The sequence below is a fragment of the Pristis pectinata genome, chromosome 1 (genome assembly GCF_009764475.1).
Source record: "Pristis pectinata isolate sPriPec2 chromosome 1, sPriPec2.1.pri, whole genome shotgun sequence".
In the NCBI taxonomy this organism is placed as follows: Eukaryota; Metazoa; Chordata; class Chondrichthyes; order Rhinopristiformes; family Pristidae; genus Pristis; species Pristis pectinata.
In genome coordinates this window covers 60,942,478-60,964,847 of record NC_067405.1, presented here as the reverse complement: position 1 = coordinate 60,964,847, position 22,370 = coordinate 60,942,478, and the positions used below count along the sequence as shown (strand labels likewise).

The following is a 22,370-nucleotide window of genomic DNA, read 5'->3' as shown; positions in this document are numbered from 1 at the left end:
CCAAGCCCAAGGTAGGGCTCCAAGCCTTCTGTTTTCCATCCAAAATGTGGCAGGTTTACGCCAGGCCATGCTTTACAGAGTCCGTTTACTTAATTTTAAGGAACCATTGCCAAAAACGTGCTGGCTCAGCAGATGTGACCTGCAGCCCTCACCTTGAAATTAACACGGGCAGTGTCTTGGGAACATGGCTGGAGTAATTAATGCATTTATAGTGACAATTTATTACAAATGAAAATGAAGCAGCCTACCTCTGCATCTGTACTCTAATATGGAGGAAAAGATTTTCCAGTTCAGAGTTTTATGGCTTGTTTTTAAAAGCATCGGAACATGTTTTTGTATGATATGGAGTGTGGTTAGTGGAATTCTGCAATCTACATTTGTGGGCTTGTATTCATGAAATCCTATTTTTGTAGAACATATACAACAGTTTACACATGTCATTGAAAATTTCATCAATGTAATAACAGTGGAGTGAATTTTGAGTAGATGTCCAACAAAATGGCCATAGAAATTTCTGTTTCTGTTTTGGATAAGAAAATGTTCCATTTGGATTAATACTCTGAATTATGAATGCTGTATTTTCATTTTATAAGTATGGATTTGAAGTGATATTTGAGAATGACAACCTGTGTATTTAAAAAAAAAGCTAGGTTGTGTGGTTAGAACAGATGGATGAATACGCAGGGAACATGGGTTCTCTGGGTATAGTTAAGCATTGGAAATTTTAAATTTACTGATCTACCTATCCCTGTTGAAACAATCTGTAGCCTCGTCAAATTGAATGCCACATTTGCTCAACATATTTTTCTACATTTGCAGCTGAAATAAAATTTCTTCAACTTTGAATTTGGGCATTTATTGTCCAGGAGTTTTTTTTTTACCCTTCCATTTTGGATGAAAGCAACCTTAAATAGAGTTTAGGAAATCACTTATTGCATGGAATAATTAGCGCAAGGGATAATCAAAATATTCTTTAACAATTTAACATTAGTGAGCAAGTGACTCAATTATGTCATACTTCTGTGTTTTATTGTGGCAAGAAGCAGTCATCACTGTATTCCCAGAGATGTACTATTATCTGAATTTATTGGTATTGGTTTATTATTGTCACTTGTACTGAGGTACAGTGAAAAGCTTGTCTTACAAACCGATCGTACAGGTCAATTCATTACACAGTGCAGTTACGTTGAGTTAGTACAGAGTGCATTGAGGTAGTGCAGGTAAAAACAATAACAGTACAGAGTAAAGTGTCACAGCTACAGAGAAAGTGTAGTGCAATAAGGTGCGAGGTCACAACAAGGTAGGTTGTGAGGTCATAGTCCATCTCATCGTATAAGGGAACAGTTCAATAGTCTTATCACAGTGGGGTAGAAGCTTTCCTTAAGTCTGGTGGTACGTGCCTTCAGGCTCCTGTATCTTCTACCCGATGGAAGAGGAGAGAAGTTTTTTTTGACCCTCAGTACCTCAGTGGTGTATTGATTTGCATTGTGCATGACTCGAGAGTTTACATAGAAAAAAGAAATGCTGCCTGAAACAATGGGCTAAATTGCCCTGGACTCAGTGCGCCGCTCGAGATCATCCCACACATTAGCCCTTGGCCATGCAGCTACCAATGACTTTGAGTCCTTGTGTTTAAGGCTTCCTACTCAAATTTAAAAACATATAGAAATTCCTTGAATTTATGAATTCGTTATGAATTATTCCTGGTGCAATAATTGACGAGCTATTGATGTCGGTGGGGACCCTATTAATGATGGATCTTATGGTGGCACTTGACCCTGGAAGCGCAGAAGGAAACTGTGATGCTGTGGACTCTTGTCGGCTGATATTGTCAGAGTTAAAGAAAACAAAAAAAATGCAGATGCTGGAAATCTAAAATAAAAACAAATTGCTGGAAATACTCGGCAAGTCAGGTCACATCTGTAGGAAGGGAAACAGAGTTAATGTTTCAGGTTGAAGACACTTCATTAAAACCTGTTTTAATATCTCGTTTTACATTACCCTGGCATCATTCCTGTGACCCATGCTCCTGTTAGTGACAGAAAGCAATCTTTTTTTTCCCACAGTAAAGCTATTTTAATAATTGAACCAGGCCAATAACAGTGCACTGGTTGTTGCATTTGATTACCCTTTATTATTAATGACAGTGGGCTTTAAGTGAGACATCATGGATGGGGCAAGCCATTCCTATCTCCAACCAACATCTCCACTTTCCCAGTTCACATTTTAACTTGCATGTACTGTTTAAATCTCAAGCACCACATAGTATGTTTAAATAGAGATTCACAAACTAACTCACAATGCAGTCTCAAAGTGGAATTAGTGCGAGATAATTTTATTTAATCAAAAGAACATCTTCATTTCTCCAACACTGTGAAATAATCTCCAGATATCCTAAGATATAACCAATTAAGCACTGAAGCATCCTTGAAGTATAGCCAGTGTAATGAAATTTTTTTAAATACATTGTGCTTCATGCTAGTCAGCTGGTGTCCATTTTGGGGGGGAATAACATTTGAATACGTAGTAAAAACAGAAAGTGAGGGAAACACTGAGCAGGTCAAGCATCATTCATGGAAAGAGATACAGCTGATGCTTCAGATCCAAAACCGTTTGGCAGAACTGGGAAAGAGAGAAAACAGTAGAGGAGAAGGAGGGGGTGGGATGTCTAGAACAAAGAGAATACCTCTGATCAGATGAGACCAAATGAGTGAATGTAACAGTTAGAATCTGATTATGCTTCTTTGTCAGAGTAATGTGTTATGAATAGCAAGGTTATGGGACATGCCCAGCAGTTCAGACTATACAAGAAATAAGAACTGAGTCAAAACGATGACGGGCAGAAATAGCCAGTTCTTCTAGAGACAGAAAGAAAGAGTGCGTTATCTAAAGTTGGAGAATTCAATATTGAGTCCTGAAGGCTGCAACATGCCTAGACAGAAAATAAGGCATTGTTGTTCAAGTTTGCATTGGGCTTCGTTCTAACGGTGGCACAGAGAGTCAGGTCGGAGTAGGATGGTGAATTAAAGTGGCAGACAACAGGAAGCCCAGGGTCTCTCCTGCAAACTGAACACAAGTCCTCCACAAAGCAGTCCCCCAATCTGCATCTGTTTTCTCCAATGTAAAGGAGACCACATTGTGAACACTAGATAAGTATCATTTTAGTAAGTAGCAATGATAAAAATGTTAAGTTGCTTTGGAGGTAGGATTAGTGGGGGTGGGGTTGGAATTCGATTTCCATCCACATTGTTGATACTGGCAGAGTGTTGGGTGCACCCACTTCTAGCATTCAGACTTTATCTGAATATGGTGAGTGAGCTGTGGCAGTCTGTTGGAGCTTGCTAGATGTGGAGGGAAACCAGCTCCTTCTTTGAGACTGTCCTATGAATATAGAAGTAGGTCATTTGGCCCCTGGTGTTCTCTCTACTATTACATAAGACCATGATAGATGTTTTATCTCTGCAGCATTTTCCTGCACTAACCCCTTATGCATCGGTTCCCTTCATATATAAAATTCTCTTGATCTCCATCTTGCATGTAGTCAGTGACTGAACCTCTCCGGCCCTCGTGGATGAGAAGTCCAAAGATTCACTACCCTCTGGGTGAAGAATTATATTCTATAAGATGAAGTTAAAATACAAATTTTTTTATAAACTGGCCATGATTGTTTGAAGGATATAATATTTAAATATATATCTGGTTCTCTAACAAGATTTCTAAATCGGTTTATACTGTCAGTATTATTAGACAGAGAATAGTCTGGGCTAGAAATTTCTGTGCACTTGAAAGCCCACACCAATATATAGGCCTTTTTTATCATGGTAGTTAATGTCATACAACCAAATCAAAATTAAGGAATTGTGCTTTATTTTTAAGATATTGTTCACTGCAATTGCTTATTTTCTTACATTTAATAGCCTTTTGATTTTCAAAAGACTGGTATGATTCAGTTTGGTACAATCAATATTGCTATAACTTTCATATCCTTTTTTAATAATATGTAATAATCTATTAAAAATTCTGCAGCATCTAGTTATTAAATGAAATTGCTTTTAAATATTGTTTGTTATAGAACCAAAAACTCTAGATTCTGGCATCTCCTTCCAGACAGAAGTAGCATGTGCTCCTATTACAGGTACATCATGCATCCTTCTTTCCATTGAACCTATTGTTCTATTACTTTTGTGCATGTTGGCTTATGCTATATAGTAGGGTTGTGCCCGGTTCTACTCTGGACACGGAAATAGAATTGTGCAACTTGTATTTTGCATGTAATCTATCATTTAAAGGCTTTGCTCTCAGTAAACATTGGCAAGAACAAGCCATTGTTTTGGGCTCCCATTACCTACTTACTTCCCTATCTCTCAACTATATCACTGTCCCCAGCAATTCCCTGAAACTGGGCCTGACTGCTCATAACCTTGCCTTCATAGCCTGAGTAAAGCTTTGAATTGCATGTCTCATTTCCTGCTCAGTAGCATTGCTTAACTCAGCTCATATGCTACTGAAATCCTCATTCATACTGTCATTATCTCTAGACTTGGATATTCCAATGCACACACCTAGCTGTCCATCCTCATTCAGAACTCAGTAAACTTGAGGCCATTCAAAACTTTGCTGCCAATGTCCTGTCTGGTTCACCCGTTGCCTTTGTGTTCGGTGACTCACAACAGCTCACAGTAAAGCATTGCCTCTGTTATATAATTTTCGTTCTTGTTTTTTTAAATTGCTTTGTGTTCATATTTTTGTCATGTTCTCCACCCTATACCTCCCTGAGTTATCTGCACACATCTAATTCTGGTATCTTCAGCAGCCTTGAATTTCATCACTCCTTAATTAGCAGCCGGGTGTCCAGCTGCCAAGACCCAAATCTCTGTAAACTTTCTCCCTAAATCACCACCTTCTCTGTCTCCCTTTCTACAAGTCTCTCCTCAAAATCAGTTTCTTTATCCAAACTTTTGATCATCTGCCCTAATATTTCCTTTTATCCACCTCTAAGGACATTATTGCTGTGATAAAGATGCTTTATATATGGAGATTGTTGTTATATATTTGCACGATTGTACAAAATACTGTTATCTATGATTGTCAGTCTCACGTAAGTAATTCTAAAATAGTGAACATTTATGTTATTGATGAGTGAACAAGGTATCTCCAGAGCTTCAAGGCTATAACTCAGATAAACCTGTTGTCATAACATAAATGACTGTATAATAAATTCTAGGTCTTTTTGTTGGATAAATAGGATCTCAAACAGGTGTCTAGCTTTATTCTGCTTACAAAGTGATAAATACATTACAGTGTTTAAAATGGTGTATGATAGTAATAGAATGAAGTTGCAAATATATTCAGTTTTTGTATTAAACTTACAATTACCTATTAAAAGATAATTGGTAGAGTGAAAGACAGGGAGATAAGTAATTCTAGACTGAATCTTTTCTAATTCAGTATTTTCCTGTGCACCTATCTGTGCTGAACGATGCTGCCCCAGTTTAGTAAAAATTATCAAATGAATATGTATAATACGTCATGTTATAGAGAACTGCATCACTTTAAAATCTACCCTGATAAACCAATTTAAAATATGTGGTGTGGTGTGGTGTTCTGTTTTCTTCCTTCTCCAGGTCAATAGTTACTAAATACCCTTCTCTAACAGGAAGAGTAAAACAAACTGGGCTGCCATGGATATTGAGTTCAGCCATGGTTCCATTAGTAGCACTGTGAGCCAAGGCCTTCAGTTTAAGTCCCATTCCAGAGACTTGGGCACAAAAATCTAGCCTGCTTTTCCAGTCTTGGACTGAAGAAGCATTGTAATGTTGGCAATGCAGACATTCCAATAACATTTAAACTAGGACCCAGTCTGCTCCCAAGTGGATGTAAGAGTTCCTGTGACACTGTCTTGAAGAAGACTCTGTTAATTATCCTGATGTCCTGACTATTATTTATTTCCCAACCAACATAACAAAAACAGATAATGTGGTTATTATTCCCTTGCTTTACACAAATTGCCCGTGCTTTTCCTAAATTGCAACAATGACTGTGCTTAAAAATGTGCTTAATCAGCTGAAAACCACTATGGGACAACCCAGGATCGTAGAAGTGATTGCTATGAAAATGCAGATTTTTCTTTCTGGACCAAAGCTGTTTTTGTAATCAGTCAGCTGAAGGCAAAGTCCAAAGATCATTTGATCAATTATGACCCAGTACTTCCCTATCCCAGGGCAGAATGTCTGTCCTCAATGTAATGCTTTATCCAGTCACTAAACTGAGAACTGAATTGTCTCCTGGATAGCTTGGGGACACAAACCTTTTGTTCAGCTGGAATTTCATTATTTGAATTATAGACCACTTTATGACTTTCACCACTATAAAATAAATTTATTTTGCTGTGTGTTATGTTTATACATGTTGCACAGGAATTCAAATAAAATGCTTAACTGAGAAGCCATAATTTAATTGAGATGCTCATCAGTTTAATGATCTAATTATAGATACTTATGGTATTTCAAATGTGTTAATTATATTTGATCTAAGTACAATTTGATCTTGGCACCCCTGAAAATGGCTTTACCTGTATCTTTTTCAAAAAAAATCTGATTTTCAATTAAAACTCATGTGATTTGATGATTCAAAGACTGGCACTACCACTGTTGATTCTGTTGATGAAACAATTAGATTAAACTCACAGACTGAATGGACTGAAGTTCAGTTTGTCTCCAAGAGGACAGGGCTCAGTGACTAGGATTGGAAAAGGAAAACCAGACAGGGTTCCCGGTCATGATCACCGTCACTGTCAGTAACACCTACCAAAAAAAATGTCTGGAGCTTCCTGGTAAGGATAGGATTAGTCGACTAGTGATGTTACCCCTTGGGCTGTTGACATAGGTTCACAAAGCGAATATCAACATTGAATATATCACTGAAAGAAGTTTTGCACTTCCAGGGATAAATTTTAAAACACCAATGCTTTGTTTATTCAGGACAAAGATAAGAAATGTGCTGGGAATCTCCTCCAAGGTCTTCCTATAAATCTTTTTCCAATATTGCTGCAACATCAGCAAAGTCCCCCAAACTGGAAGGGGAGCAGAGATAGTCCCTGCTTTATTTCAGCTGTTTTATTTCATTCTACCCTGCTGTTAACACCTTGGGATGGTTAAAAATGATTTTTTTCCCTTTCACCTGCTTTATGCTAATCTTTATTATCTTTACACGAATACTGCAGGAATTAATGGCAAAAGTATTCTGAATGCCATGAGAAGACACTCTCCAGATGGCAGGAAATCCCAGGTTAACCTCACCGATCAGCAATTTCCCATCTTGGCTCCTATTGCTGCTGCTGCCACAGCAACTTACTCTCCTGGTTCCTCTCGGTCTTCTTCTCAGAAATCCACTGCCGCTGCTCACTTTGCTCACAACTTCACTGGCTCCTTCAGGATTTCCTCTGCCTCACTGCTTAACTCTCAGTCCCCAGGTAGTGATTTTACCTCACTTTTCGCCTTTTGCAGAGGATTCAGTCCTTGTTCATGTTTCAAATTAAATTTATTTACTAGACCTCTAAAAATGCTGTGCTTATTATTGTTATTTTTTAAGCTAGATCTTTCTTGTATGGTGTAGAAGACGGGATTGATTAGGATGCTAAAAATCAACAAAGCCAACATGAATTTTCTAAGTATTTTTGTAGTTGCAATGCATTTTATAAGGTCTTAGTAATTAAAGCTGTGATAATATTAAAAACTACCAACTTTATATAGTCCATAAACTTTGAAATTGAGGTGCCCAGCTCATTGGATTGTTTACCAGGTAATTGAATTTGTGTATTTTTCTTTATATTATTGAAATAGCAAATGATTTGTATAACTGTGTTATTATGTTTTATTTTAATTAAAATGCAATGGTGGCCCGTATTTCTTTGCTTAGCAGACACTATCTTTGGAAGTTAGGACAATTTGTATTAGCATGGTGTTCCAGTGAATGAATCAGTATTTGCAAGGGGTGCTGCCATGGAAAGAATTGAATATCACTGTTTCCACCTTTGCTGTGACTGAAAGTAATCACTTAGGATTGAAGCATTTTCCATTCACTTCACTGTCCAGGATCCCTTTGTAACAAACACTTTGTTCGCCTGCATATTTTAGCTATAACTTTTAAAAACATATAAACAGAGCACCTCCGCTAATCATTCTGAAAGAAAAATTGAAGAACTTGGAAAAACTGAATTCAGTAAAGAAGAATTTAAAAGTTAATAAAAATTTGTTATTTTTTCTATTTTTAATTAAGTTGTTCATGTTCATATGCTGTTTGTATGAGATAAATAGGCAGCATAGAAGATCAGCTTTCAGTGCCATAAGCAAAGGCAATTTAAGCATTCTTTTGGCTAATGGACCAAATTTTGTTTATAAATGAAAAGCTCAAACATGATGTTGACTTTTGACACCATTATTAAAATCACATCAGGTAGACAAAAAATAATTGTGAATGAAATTTTGATTCAGACATTCAGAGAGGTTTTTTGTCTTAAATTATTCCAGGATTTTTGCCTCCATTAGTCTTGTCAGGAAGTATATTCGCTATGTTCATGGTTCATCATATTTCCTGACAATTGCATTCCCACCAAAAAGATTCCTCTTCAGTTTCATCTGTTTCATGCCATGTTGGGCATTTCCTGTAAAATTTAATGTAATTGTCATCAATGTGAAATGTAATCTTTGTTAAATGTAATCGCCAGTTTTATTTTAATCTACTTGCAAATCTTTGCCAATCTTGTCCAATTTTTTTCTGGTATTTTCTGAAATTCATGTTACTTCTCAGTACATTTCTAAATTATAGATAGTTATGGTCCCACTCTACACTATCTCACTAGGTGATTTTCCTGCTTTGGTCAATACTCTTCTGATGAGTACTTATTATTTCCTCCTCTTAAACTAGTTCCTTATTTTTATCTCCTATAAGGGATTAATTTGAATCTCACCTTTGGAGTTTGTTAACAGCCTGACAAAGTGAATCTTGCAAAGTTAAGGGTTTTCCACAGACTCATTGGTTGACATTCCCTCATGGAAGTCCAACAGAACCTTCTCTGAAACCACATTTGATTGTAGTTGTATGGACTTTCCTCAGGTTTACTCCTGATGATTGATCCATTGTAAAACTGTGGATGAAGCAGATGCCCATGCCTGTATCTTTACCATTTTTTTGAATTTGAAAATGATATTAGTCTGCTTCATATCTTATGGTAAATCCCTTGGTTCTGGTGAGTGGCCTTGTGAAGAATGTCAGTGCCTCCAAAACTACTACATTCAACATCATTTATCCTGATGGATTTATTTGTTTTGAATCTGAACAGTCTCTGAATGATTCCCATCTGATTAATATCCTTAATTTATTTGGAATATCGTTGGACAGGCATACTGTTCATTTCTTATTTCTGGATAGTTAGGGGATATTCACAATCCTTAGTTTCAAGGCTGTTTGCATCTTGTAGTTTTTCACTGCATGTCCTCTGTTGTGGTATTGTTGTGCTAATCTCCTATATTCTTTTTTTTATTAAATTTCTTTTGTCTCTGATCAAGCTGTTTGTCTTCCTCTTAAGCACTTCCCCTTTTTTCCTAAAGATTGTCCAGGACTTTACTGTATTCTGAATTTATTTGCTGATCTATTTAAGTCATCTTTGATTAGCCTATTGATTGCTGAAGTAATCATCTTGCATAATCAGAATTTTATCTTTTACAAAGGTGTATTTGAATGGAGCTATCTCTAATATTGGGCTAACGTTAATGATACATGTTTAGGCTTCACCTGGTGCCCAAGGACAATTTTGAGGAGCTGAGAGAGTACTGCTTTTAAATATTGGGTATTATAGTTTTGTTTTTTGGAGCTTAATATTTCAAAATAATGCACTATTTATTCCATTGGCTTTGACATATATGTGATCCACCACTCGAAAAGCTTTGATGTCTCTGGCTTTGCCTCAAGATGTTTATTACAGCTGTGTTGAAGTGGCCATTTTTGAGGAAGGGAAATTTATCAGTTTTTTTCACAATCCAGATGGGTTACATGGTCGTAAGCTTTCCTATGATCCAGACACGTGCCACTGATGGCTCACAATGCATCTTGCTGGACTTTGAATTTGCACCAGTGATACGTCGATAAGACCTTTGGTAATTAGGACTGCTGCATTTTTAATGCTTTTCTATGAGTTAGAATAAGACTGTTGAAATCTGTAAGGTTGTACTTCTATAACCCCTTCAGAATCAGTTGCAAGTTTTGTAAGTGCCATCAGCATCAGTCTACTTGCCAGAAGAAATATGTGACTGCTGCAGGAAGCAATTCTTTCATGCCCCATTTTTATGTCATTTGGATTGCTTCCAGACCCAGTTAATTTGAGCCTGGAAAAGAAGCCAAAATGATTCCATGATTTAACTATTAGAACTCTAATACACAAAGCAGATGATATCCCTTGCAAAGGAAGAACAGATACGTTTGCCGCATAGTCTTGTTAATTGAATCTAAATCTTTGACCCTAATGTTGTTGCATTGTGACATGAAATACATAACAAAAAATCTTTCCTTGAGATCCAATGACATTGACCTGGTACGCGTGCAAGGATTTGCTTCTCTTCAGTGCAGAGATTTGTATTATTCAAATCTGAAACATTGACACAGGAACAAACTTTGCCACTGCAGACTTTTAAACATTGTGAGGCTTCAGTAATCTTGTTCATTATTTTTGAACCTGCTCCAAAATAAATATGCAACTATGATTTACTTTTGATTTTCTTCTCTCAAAAGAAATATGTTGAAAAAATAACATGAAGTGACAGTTGACAGATGTGAAATGGCTATTATTGTAAATAAAACATAAATTATTAATGTTTTTGAGAAGGGAGTCAAGTTATACAGTATGTTCTTATTTGAGTGGTAATGTAGACAGTTATTGTAAAAAGGTGTTACATAAATCAACAACTGGTGAATGGATTCAACTAAGTAGCAGTAACGTTTCCACAGTTATGACATAGTTAGGTTAAATTTATTTTTTCCCTATTAAATGGAGGTGCAAGTCCAGGCTTAGAATCCAGTGTAATTCTTTTTTATTCATAAGGGGACTGTGGGTTGCCAGTGTGTATTTTCCACTTTTAATTACCCTTGAGAAGACGGTGGTGCTCTGCTTCCTAGTCACTGCAATTCATTTGATAAAGATAGCTCCCACAGTGCTTTGAGCCATGGAGTTCCAGGTTTTTGACACAGTGACAATGAAGGAACACTGATATCTCTGCAATTCCAGATGGTGTGTGACTTGGGGGTAAATTTAGAAGTAGTTTTGTTTCCTTTTACCTGGTGTCCTTGTCCCTCTGGGTGGCAGAGGTTGCTCATGGGGAGGTGTTGATGAAGCCTTGGTGAGTTGCTAAAATCCATCTTGTATACACTGTTGGTCCAGAGTACCAGTAGTGGAGGAAATGAATATTTAATTTGGAATATAGAGTGGAGTTCAAATGGGCTATTCTGTTCAGAATTATGCTGAACTACTTATTGGAGATACTTACTGCCTAGCACTTGTGTGGTACAAATGTGATTTGTTATGAATCAGCCAATGCCCGAATGGGGTGCTCTTTATTCTGAGAACTTGTAAATGGAATTGGTCGGCTAATCATTTCTGACCTAATGATGGAAAGAAGGTCATTGATGAAGTAGCTGAAAGTGGTTGGACCCAGGATGCAGGGGGCAGATGGTCTGTTCTATTCCTTATGTTCTTGTGTCCCAATGAACACCTGCAGTGATGTCCTGTGGAAGAGAAGTCTGACATCCAACCACCACAATCATCTTCCTTTGTTTGAGACTTTTTCTTCTCATTCCTCTCACCTTAAACCTATGCCCTCTTGTTTTTGATACCCCAACTTCCAGAAAAATATTTTGACTATCTACCCTGTCTGTGCCTCTGGTAATGTTGTATAGTTCTTTCAGGTCACCCCTCAGCCTCCTTCACTTGTGGAAGTAAGTCGTCCTTAATCCTGCCTATGAGAAAGGAGAAAATTACAGTAATTATTAAAAAGATACTTAAATTGCATTTCTGCAAATTAATTTTACATATATGAAGATAAAGTAAAATGAAGGAAGATAAACTAGTCAACTGCATTACCTTTTAAATCAAATGAATGAGGTTGCACTACTTCTGCCAGTTAAGCCTTGCATGAAGCCAAGGGGCTGGAACAAACCTCTGACTTGCACATCGCAGTGTACAGTCAATTAACTCAGGACAGAGCTGCCCCGCATACAGGATGCAACCGACGTTCTCTATGAAATCACCAGGCACTGGTAATCAATGGTTGGTTATCAGGTCCTGGGCAAAAGCTGATCTACGTATTACTGCAATATTTAATACACCAAAAAACTAGAAATTCAATTCATTTATTGAAATACATGATAGTTGAAGATGATGTCTTAAAATGTACATGCATTCTAAAGGGGTTTTGAAAATAGTTACTAACTAATTAGTTAATTTGTGCATTTACAAGAAACTGAACCAATACTGGCAAAAGCATAACATTTCATTGTTATAATTCTGGTCGTCCCTTTACAGGAAGGATGTAGAAGCTTTGGAAAGGGTAGAGAAGAAGTTTAGCAGGATACTGCCTGGATTAGAGGACATGAGCTTTAAGGAGAGGTTGGACAATCTTTGGCTGTTTTCTCTGGAGAGTCGGAGGCTGAGGGGAGACCTGATAGAAGTTTATAAAATTATGAGAGGCATAGATAGGGTAGATAGTCAGAGTACCTTCCCCAGAGTAGAAATGTCAAATACAAGAGGACATGTATTTAAGGTCAGAAGGAGAAAGTTTAAGGGAGATGTGTGGGGCAAGTTTTATACACAGGGTGAAGGTACCTGGAATGGGCTGCCAGGGATAGTAAGATAAGATATTTTTATTAGCCACATGTACATTGAAACACACAGTGAAATGCATCTTTTGCATAGGGTGTTCTGGGGGCAGCCCGTAAGTGTCGCCACGTTTCCGGCGTCAACATAGCATGCCCACAACTTCCTAAACCGTACGTCTTTGGAATGTGGGAGGAAACCGGAGCACCCAGAGGAAACCCACGCAGACACAGGGAGAATGTACAAACTCCTTACAGACAGTGGCCGGAATTGAACCCGGGTCACTGGCGCTGTAGTAACATTACGCTAACCGTTAGTTGGTGGAAGCAGATATGATAGTAGAGTTTAAAAGGCTTTTAGATAGACACATGACTATGCAGGGCATGGAGAGATATGGATCACATGCAGGCAGAAGGGATTTGGTTTAATTTGGCAATGTGTTTGGCACAGGCATCGTGGGCAAAAGGCCTGTTCCTGTGCTGTACTGTTCTATGTTTTTTTGTATTTCAAGGTACACTTGAAATGTGCTGCAACAACTCGTTTACTCCAGTTTAGCTAGTCTCTGTTAGGAAGGGGAGTTAGGTTGGAAATCTAGCCACCAAAAGGCTCTGTAGTCTTGCTTAGTAAGTGCAAGCAGGTATTTTAAGGGACAATCATCTCCTTAATAACCCCCTGACTGACTGTGCCTGCATGAATTGGAGTTTCATTGCAATAGTGTAGGAGGCCAAAGACAGAGAGGTCAGAAGTGGGAGTGAGATAGAAAATTAAAATGACAGGCAACCAGAAGTTCAAGGTCATGCTTGCAAATTGAGCAGCGGTGTGTGGAATCTGTATTTGATTTCTTCAATGTAGAGGAGACCACTCTGTGAGCAGTGAATGAAGTATATTAAATTAGAAGAACTATGATTAAATCTCTGCTTCATTTGAAAAGTGTATGTGGTCTAGAACAGTGGGAAGGGAGGAGTTATGAGGACTGGTGTGACAAGGAAAAGTGAGTGGATGTGGGTGATTGAGAAACTGGGAGCATTTTCTTCAGAATTCTGAGAGGGGAGGGGAAGGTGGGTTGGGTGTTGGCATTGTTTAGGAGTTGTCATAAATAATGGAGATTGAATCTGGAGACCAGTGGGATGAAAGTTGAGGACAAAGGAAATCCTTTCTTCATCTTGGGTAAGAGGAGCAGGGCAGAAATGGAGGTCTGGGAAATGGAGCAGACGTTAATTCAAACTTTAATATTCCTTTCCAAGTTGTTCCTTAGGAGCAACAAATATTAAACTGATCTCCCACAGCAGCGTACCAGTCATTCTTGCCAAGGGCACATTTTCTGGGAGAGACTAGATGCTGCTGATAGGCTCCTAGATTAGGAGATACCTGCAGATTAGGACCTCGTGAGGAATGCAGAGCTCTGCAAAGGTTATCAATATTCATCCACGGTGCCCTGTCAGTTATGATGGAGGGGTACCTTTGATCAAGGGAGTAGAAAGGCAAATCTGAAGCACTGGTGTGGAAAGTGGCATTGTCACAATGTATGTCCTTGTATTGGTGAAAAACTACATTTTAGATACAATTTCAACACAACTAGTGAATACATGAAAAAAAATAGGTGAAGTTAGTTGTCATCAGAAACACAAAATGTGCTTAATAAATTTCAGGAAAGAAAACTGGGCACATGCAAAACCAGCTGTTAACTCATTCCGACAAAGACTGATTTCACTCTCACCACAGTTACTGTTATTCCACACCATGTCATTCTTAACTGCTTTGGTATTTAAGTTGTGAGCAGATTGAAAGATTTTGTGGCAAAATATTGAATTCTATTTACTGTGTCATAGAAATGATTTAGGTAAAGTAGCATTCTGTGTTTAGATAATTTAGAAGAGAAAGTAACATTACATTTACTGTTTTTTTTGAGAATAACTGATGAATTGAGAAATTTTTCGAATAAGTTGTTTTGTAGCTGAGGAATATATCGGAATATGCCTTAGGAATACTGAGGAAAATATCATATGCAAAAGATTTTTTCAACAATTGTCAAAAAAGCTTAACAGTACAAACTTATTTTTCATGGTAATTGTGAAAACTACAATAGTAAAAACCTATCTTTGTAACTCCACAAACCTCACATTAAAGCAGAGTAAATCCTGCAAAATTGTCATTGCAAGAAAGTATGTAATAAAATAGTACAATAATATATGCAATAATAAGGCTAATACAGCTCAGTTTTAATCCCTCGGTAGGCATTTTTTTTATTTTGGGTTTCTAAACCTCAGGTTTATTTAAATTCACCAATACTACCCAATGTGCTGTATTTGCACTGCAGATGAATATTGATACTCCTTGTTAGATTCTGCACTGCTCAGCAGGTCTTGATCTGCAGGGGTGTTATTAAATGTCCATCATCTGAAAGCACGACTCTGTCAGAAACTGCTCGCTTGGCAAGAATGACTGGTGAGCTGTCGTGGGAGGTAGATTTGATCCTTGTTGGTACTAAGGTACAGCTTGGAAACACATGTAATTGTTTGAGGGCACTAATTAAAACTTCCATTCTCTCACCAGGTTTGCCTTCCATAAACATCTTAATTAAATCACAGCATGCATGTGGAAGTCATAGGTGTGTTACCAAAGGGCCACTATATTCAGACATAAGGAAGCAAGGGAGGTTTTGCTTAGTCACAACCTCCCATCTGCCTGAATGTCAAGGTCACAGTACACTTATACAAGATGGTTTCAGGAACTCAGCAAGAGTGACTTTTCTTGCAAGTTGAATTTGAAAGCACCTGCTGAATATTAGTCATATCCACAGCCAGTTCAAGCAGAAATGAGTAATCGGGAAATCTAAATATCTCAATGGGGGAGGAAAGATGAAAGAAACTCTGATTGCAGGAAAATTAATCACCTCCTTATCAGAAATGCAGTAAATGGTTATGAAAGGGACCGGCTGTTGGTCAATGTAAGAGAATCAAAGGTTCTTGTGTAAAATGTTGTGAAATATTCTGTGAAACTTTTCAGTACCACAATTCAGAGAACATGGGGCAGGTCAAATACATAATTTGTTAGCAATGTGACATTTCAATTTTAATGTGATCAAATTAATCATGTTCTTTAAACACTATAACATTTACGTGGAGTTCTTGGTATACTGCGTACTGCAAATGACAGGGCTGTTGTTTCTGAGGAGTATTTTAGAAGTAATAACTCAGGAATTAAAAGTGGTTTCTTGTCTTTTTTAATAACTCAGTTTTCAGAAATTGAAGGAAATAAGGGATTTTATTTTGTATAGCACAATATTGTTAAGTGAGAAGTTTGTTTGCAGTGTTAAACTATAGAAAATAATGATAGCTCAATGGACTTTAAATGTTTTCAGTTAACACAGTAATATGCTCACTGTCAGCAAATTTTTCAAGTGTAGTAAGATTTATACCTTCTGTCATTAAATGTTATTTCAATTTGTTATTATTTCAAAAGTAGTTTTTGACTTTTTGATGATTCATGGCAATCCACAGTATTCTACTGAAGTAAATAGGTCAGAGAGGTAGTAAATTTGATTCTTGACTTTTTCAGTGTCACAGTGAGCTACTCACTCACTCACTGACTCCGGTTCAATCCTGCCCTCAGGTGCTGTCTGTTTGGAGTTTGCACGTTCTCCCTGTGATCTTGTGGGTTTCCTCTGGGTGCTCTGGTTTCCTTCCATATTTCACAGATGTGTGGGTTGGTAGGTTAATTGACCACTGTAAATTGGCCCTGGTGTAGGTGAGTGATAGGGAATAAGGGAAGTCTAAAATTGGGATAAGTGCAAGATTCGTTTAGATAGATGCTTGGTTGGCATAGACTTGATGAGCCGAAGGGACTGTTTCTGTGCTGCATCCCTCTATGCATCTGTATAATATGGCTGGAGTAAGAACACATTTGCAGAGCTTAAAGTGCTGTCATAAAGTAAGAAGTTTTCATCCCACTTTAATGTCTGATTTGCTGATCACAGTGGGGAGCATCTTTGTTAGCGGCATTTTTAAGATTAGGAAAAGGATAATCAGCCAGGGTTCCAGCTCGTCTTCCATGGAGTTCTGGCTTGGCTGTGTCCATGAATGCGACCAAAAACCAGATAATGATGTCTTTCAAGGTGAAATTTTATACCAGTCCTCAATATTCAAGTGCACATCTCAAAGTTGGCCATTTGAATAAAGTGCAGGAGGAAGGTACTGTTACATGTTCATTTGAGCAGATATAACATTTAAGGATGTTTTCCCTGTTGAAGTCAAGAACTAATGGATGTAACCTCAGAATGAAAGGTCAGTCAGTTGCTTAAAACCAAGATCATGAGTAAACTGAGGAGTGTATTCTCTTCTCCAGATTGTGAATCTTTGGAATAATCTATTGCATAGAGCTGTGGGTGTTGAACCACGAAGTATATTCAAAGCTGAGTTGGATTGATTTTTGGACTATGGGAGAAATGAGGATTATAGGGGTTGGGCCAGGAAATGGAGTTGAGGGTTAAGGTCAGATCAAGCACGATGCTATTGAAGGTTGGGTTGTGTGACCTACTCCTGGTCCTATTTCTTATGTTATATTCCTATGGCACAGCATATACCCTTCATTTTACCATGTGGGGAAAAAATGGAAGAAGTGTTACTTGGTTTAGTTTATTGTTCTATACACCAGGGTGCAATGAAATTCCTTGCTCACATGAAGCTCACAGAGTAAGCAGTGTACATGGTAATAATAAGTACAACAATAAATACAATGATGAGTGCAAAAACAATGGAGTTTTTCAAAACTGAATGGATTTTCTGTTATAATGAATAGTTCACCGTGTTATTATTGGGATATAGAGTTGACTAGTAACAGATTTAGCAGAAGCTCTAAAGAGTATTCCCAAACTTCATGATCCTAAAACACTTTGGAAACAGTAGGCTGCTATGGAAAGTTGGATTGCCTGGGATCCAGGGAGAGCTGGCTAATTGGATACAGAATTGGCTTGATGGTAGGAAGCAGAGGATGACGGGGTAAGGTTGTTTATCGGACTGCAGGCCCATGACTAGTGGGGTGCCTCAGGGGTTGGTGCTAGGCCCATTGTTATTTGTCATCTATATCAGTGATTTGGATAAAAATGTACAAGGCATGGTTAGTAAGTTTGCAGATGACACTAAAATAGGTGGTGTCGTAGACAGTGAAGATGGTTATCAAGAATTACAATGGGGTAAGTGGGCCAAAGAATGGCAAGTGGAGTTTAATTCCGATTAGTGTGACGTGTAAGATTTTGGGAAGACAAATCAGGGTAGGACTTTAGCAGTGAACAGCAAAGCCCTGGGGAGTGTTGTAGAACAGAGGGGACCAAGGAGCACAAGTAATGGTTCCCTGAAAGTGGCATCACAGGTAGACAGGGTGTGAAGAAGACTTTTGGCATGCTGGCCTTCATCATTCAGGGCATTGAGTATTGAAGTTGGGATGTTATGTTGTACAAGATGTTGGTGAGGTCACATTTGGAATATTGTGTTCAGTTTTGGTCACCCTGCTATAGGAAAGATGCCATCAAGCTGGAAAGAGTGCAAAGAAGATTTACAAGAATGTTGCCAGGACCCGAGGGACTAGGTTATAGGGAGAGGTTGAGGAGGCTAGCACTTTATTCATTGGAGCATAGGAAAATGAGGGGTGATCTTATAGAGGTGTATAAAATCATGAGGGGCATAGATAGGGTGAATGCACACAGTCTTTTTCCCAGGGTTGGGGAATCAAGAACTAGAGGGGATAGGCTTAAGGTGAGAGGGGAGAGATTTAATAGGAACCTGAGGGAAAACTTTTTCACCCAGAGGGTGATCCGTATATGGAATGAGCTGCCAGAAGTAGTCGTCGAGGCAGGCACATTAACAACGTTTAAAAGATACTTGACAGGTACGTGGATAGGAAAGGTTTATAGGGATATGGGCCAAAAGCGGGCAAATGGTGGCATGGACTGGTTGGGCTCAATGGCCTGTTTCCGTGTTGAATGTCTCCATGACTCATATCAGCCCACTAGGTCTCAGCCTGGCTGAAAACTGAGGAAAGCAAAAAGACTTAAGAGATTGTTGGTTGATTTACAGCCGTTTAATGGCTTGATAATGGTCCACAGTGATTAACTTGATCTTCTGTTTTTGGAACCTGTATGGATTCCATTATTAATCTGGAGCTTTCATCATTGCGGTACCTGTGACAAAATCAACTAAATTATGGCATGCGTATAGCAATGACTAGAAATGTTAGTTTGTACTAGAGAAGAGGAACAAAATATTAATGCTGATTTAATGTGTTCTGAATAATTAGTAAATTGTGCTGTAAGCAACATCAGCTTGCATACTATGGCAATATCTGCACTGTCCTACAGGAACGTTGGAAGAACCTAAACTTTCTCAGAGCACTGGGCAGAATTGGAAGATGATAAACCCAGTTGTTCCAAATGAAACAGTACTGGGGATCATGAGGGAATGAACAAAAAAATTTTACAGATCAGCAAATAAAATAACTTTTAAATAACACAAAAGTGAAGTAAAATGAGGATTTTTTAAAATGAACTATTTTTCTTGAAAAGGGAAACCAGTGTGGGGCAAAGCTTTACTGTGGGTTGGCATTAATGCAGTTTGTGTATTAGCACCACCACCAGAAAATGCTGGAAAAATACATAGTCAATCTCTGTAGAGAGAAAGGGCAAATTAACGTTCCTATTGACGTTCAATTCTGACAAAGGATATGTATCTGAAAAATTATGTTATGGGTTGGCTCTACAAGTATCAACTCACCTAAGTGTTTGTCAATTTTATGGATTTGGTGTTTGCATTTCCTTTGTTTTCCCTGTTGCAATCTGTGTGTGTGTGTTGGGTGGTTGTTTCTCTTCATACTGATTCTTCCAATTAGTAATTCAATTTGCGATCATTTGTTGAATGATATCAACACACTAGACAGCTTTGACAATTATCTGTGTGATCATGTAAATAGTGAGGGGAATACGTTTATACTCTTTATATCCTTTTGGTTTATTTGGATGCCTTCTTACAAACTGAAGGCTAAAAATTATAATAAAGTTTTGGATTCAACACCTGACTTTTTCTGTAGTCGTCTGGGGTTGCAGAGTACATGGAGTACTCTTCACTGATGTGAATTTCAAAATGTTGAGATCTTTTGTTATGTGCTACTTGGGAACTTTGAGCAACATTTTTAAAAATGTTCTAAGAGATAGTGTGTTATTGTGCTAAAATATTTCAAATCTGCCATTCAGCAGGACTTCTCAGGTTATGTACAGTCTGTCTTGGCAACAAGAAATTTGCTGCTGTAAATTGTACAGTAAGATTATTGATCTGAGACCCTTGGCTCTGTATAACAGTAGCTTAGAATTCACGGTTTGTTAATGCAGTTTAATTTTTTGTAGAAATACTATTGCTAAGAATAAGATATTTAAAGACTTGGGTATTCTGTAATAACTTGCACTTTTACTGCACCCTTAACATCAGAAACAGTCAAAGATGAGAAGAACTAAAATCAAAATGAAAGAAGGTGCTAGGAAGATGGATGTTAAGGATAAAAGAAAAGGAATGTGGGGGTAGACAGATGAAAGCATGGCTGCAGAAGGTTGAGAGGAGAGAGATCAAAGTCAGAGGAATGGGTATATGATTGGGATGGTTATTAGATGCTGGAATAGACAAGGTTACAGAGAAAAGGGTAATGAGAATTTTAATTTTAAACTTGCTGCTTTGTGTTTGCAGAAGTCAATGTTGGCCAGCAGAGGGCAGGCCAACAGGACCACAGCATCTATGTGCTTGTGTGTATGTAATGCTTCTGTTTAATGTACAAAGGTGACCTGCAAAGCTCCCCTATCAACCGGTGAGGAGAGGGGTGCTGGGTGAGAAGGACTTTGTGCGGGATGGGATAGGACACAGGCAGCAAAGTTTTGAATAGCTAAATTTTATGATGGCAAAAGGACGGGAGGTGAGCTTGAGGTTCATTCATGTAATCGTGTCTGGAGATGGCAAAGCAGTGAATGGGAGCTTGAGATTTGAAGCAGAAGTGGAAATAGGTATTTGTAATGTTGCAGAAGTAGGACTGAAAACTTATCTCAGGTCAGTTAGAAGGCTGAGACTGTAAATACATTGCTGTAAATTGTACAGTAAGGTTATTGATCTGAGACCAGTAACCCTATTATACGTAACAGTAGCTTGGACAATATAACAGTAGGGTGTGGAGTTATGAAGGTACAAAGCTGATCTGGCTGCCATTGCTGGCTTCATTCTCCCCATGACTTCTCTAGATAAAATTAAGCAGGGACCAGGCATAGAGGCAGTGGTTAGTTTGAGAAAGGGAGTGAAGTGGTGGTGCTGAGTGCTTTAGGTGCATGGGAAAGCTACCCTAGGACATAAATGACCTGGATGAGTATGTTGATGGGTGGGTTAGTAAGTTTGCAGATGATACCAAGATTGATGAAGTAATGGTGGAATAGTGTAGAAGACTGGCTACAGATACAGCGTAATATAGATCAGTTGCAGGTGTGGGCAGAGAAATGGCAGATGGAGTTTAACCCGGATAAATGTGAGGTGTTGCACCTTGGTCGGACTAATGTCAAGAAGCAGTACACTCTAAAGGGCAAGATCCTAAATGGTCTTGAAGAGCAGAGAGACCTTGACGTACATGTCCATGGCTTATTGAAAGTGGCTATACAGGTAGATAGGGTGGTTAAGAAGGCTTATGAATTGCTTTCATTAATGGAGGTATTGAGTATAGGAGTCAAGAACTTATGATGCATTGCTATAGAACTCTGGTTAGGCCACATTTAGAGTATTGCATGTAATTCTGATCACCTCACTATAGGAAGGATGTCGAGGCCTTATAGAGGGTGCAGAGGAGGTTTACTAGGATACTGCCTGGATTGGAGGGTATCAGGAGAGGCTGGACAAACTTGAGCTCTTTTCTCTGGAGCGGTGGAGGCTGAGGGATGATCTGTTGGAAGTGTATAAAATTATGAAGGGCATAGATAGGGTGGACAAGCAATATCTTTTTCCCGTTATTGAGCAATCCAATACCAGAGAGCATGCATTTAAGGTGAGAGGAGGTAGGTTCAGAACAGACGTGAGGGGTACGTTTTTTTACTAGTGGTGGATGCCTGGAATGCATTGCCTGATAGGGTGGTGGAGGTAAATTCATTGGGGGCTTTTAAGAGGGGCTTGGATGGGCACATGAATGAGAGGAAAATGGAGAGATATGGGCTTTCTGTAAGTAGGAGAGATTAGCTATGTTGGCACAACATTGTGGGCTGAAGGGCCTGTTCTGTGCTGTACTGTTCTATGATAGTAGGTGATGATGTCAAGGGGTAGCACGTGGATGAGGAAGGGACGGGAAGGATATATCCTTGGGATTTCAAGGACTGTTAGGGGAGGGAGAAAAATCAAATACTGGTGATGTCATAGTAGTGGTTTATTTGGTAAGAGTGGAAGCAGTGAAGGGGCGATGCTGGGGAGTGGGTTTGTTTGGGAGTTCTGCAGAATGTGCCTGTGGC

At 38.5% G+C, this 22,370-nt stretch overlaps 1 protein-coding gene across 6 annotated transcripts in view; it reads left to right on the top strand.

Moving 5' to 3' along the window:
* LOC127571220 (diacylglycerol kinase beta) overlaps positions 1 to 22,370 on the top strand; it is a 450,652-nt gene that overhangs the window by 146,378 nt on the left and 281,904 nt on the right. For 4 of the 6 annotated variants that reach the window (XM_052017424.1, XM_052017405.1, XM_052017414.1 and 1 more), the window contains 2 exons: positions 4,073 to 4,135; positions 7,223 to 7,471. The exons of 1 other annotated variant lie outside the window; for it this stretch is intronic. In XM_052017424.1, coding sequence (XP_051873384.1) covers positions 4,073 to 4,135; positions 7,223 to 7,471 — 312 coding nt within the window. The remainder of the gene's footprint in view (positions 1 to 4,072; positions 4,136 to 7,222; positions 7,472 to 22,370) is intronic. One more of the 6 variants, XM_052017441.1, reaches the window with a different exon arrangement.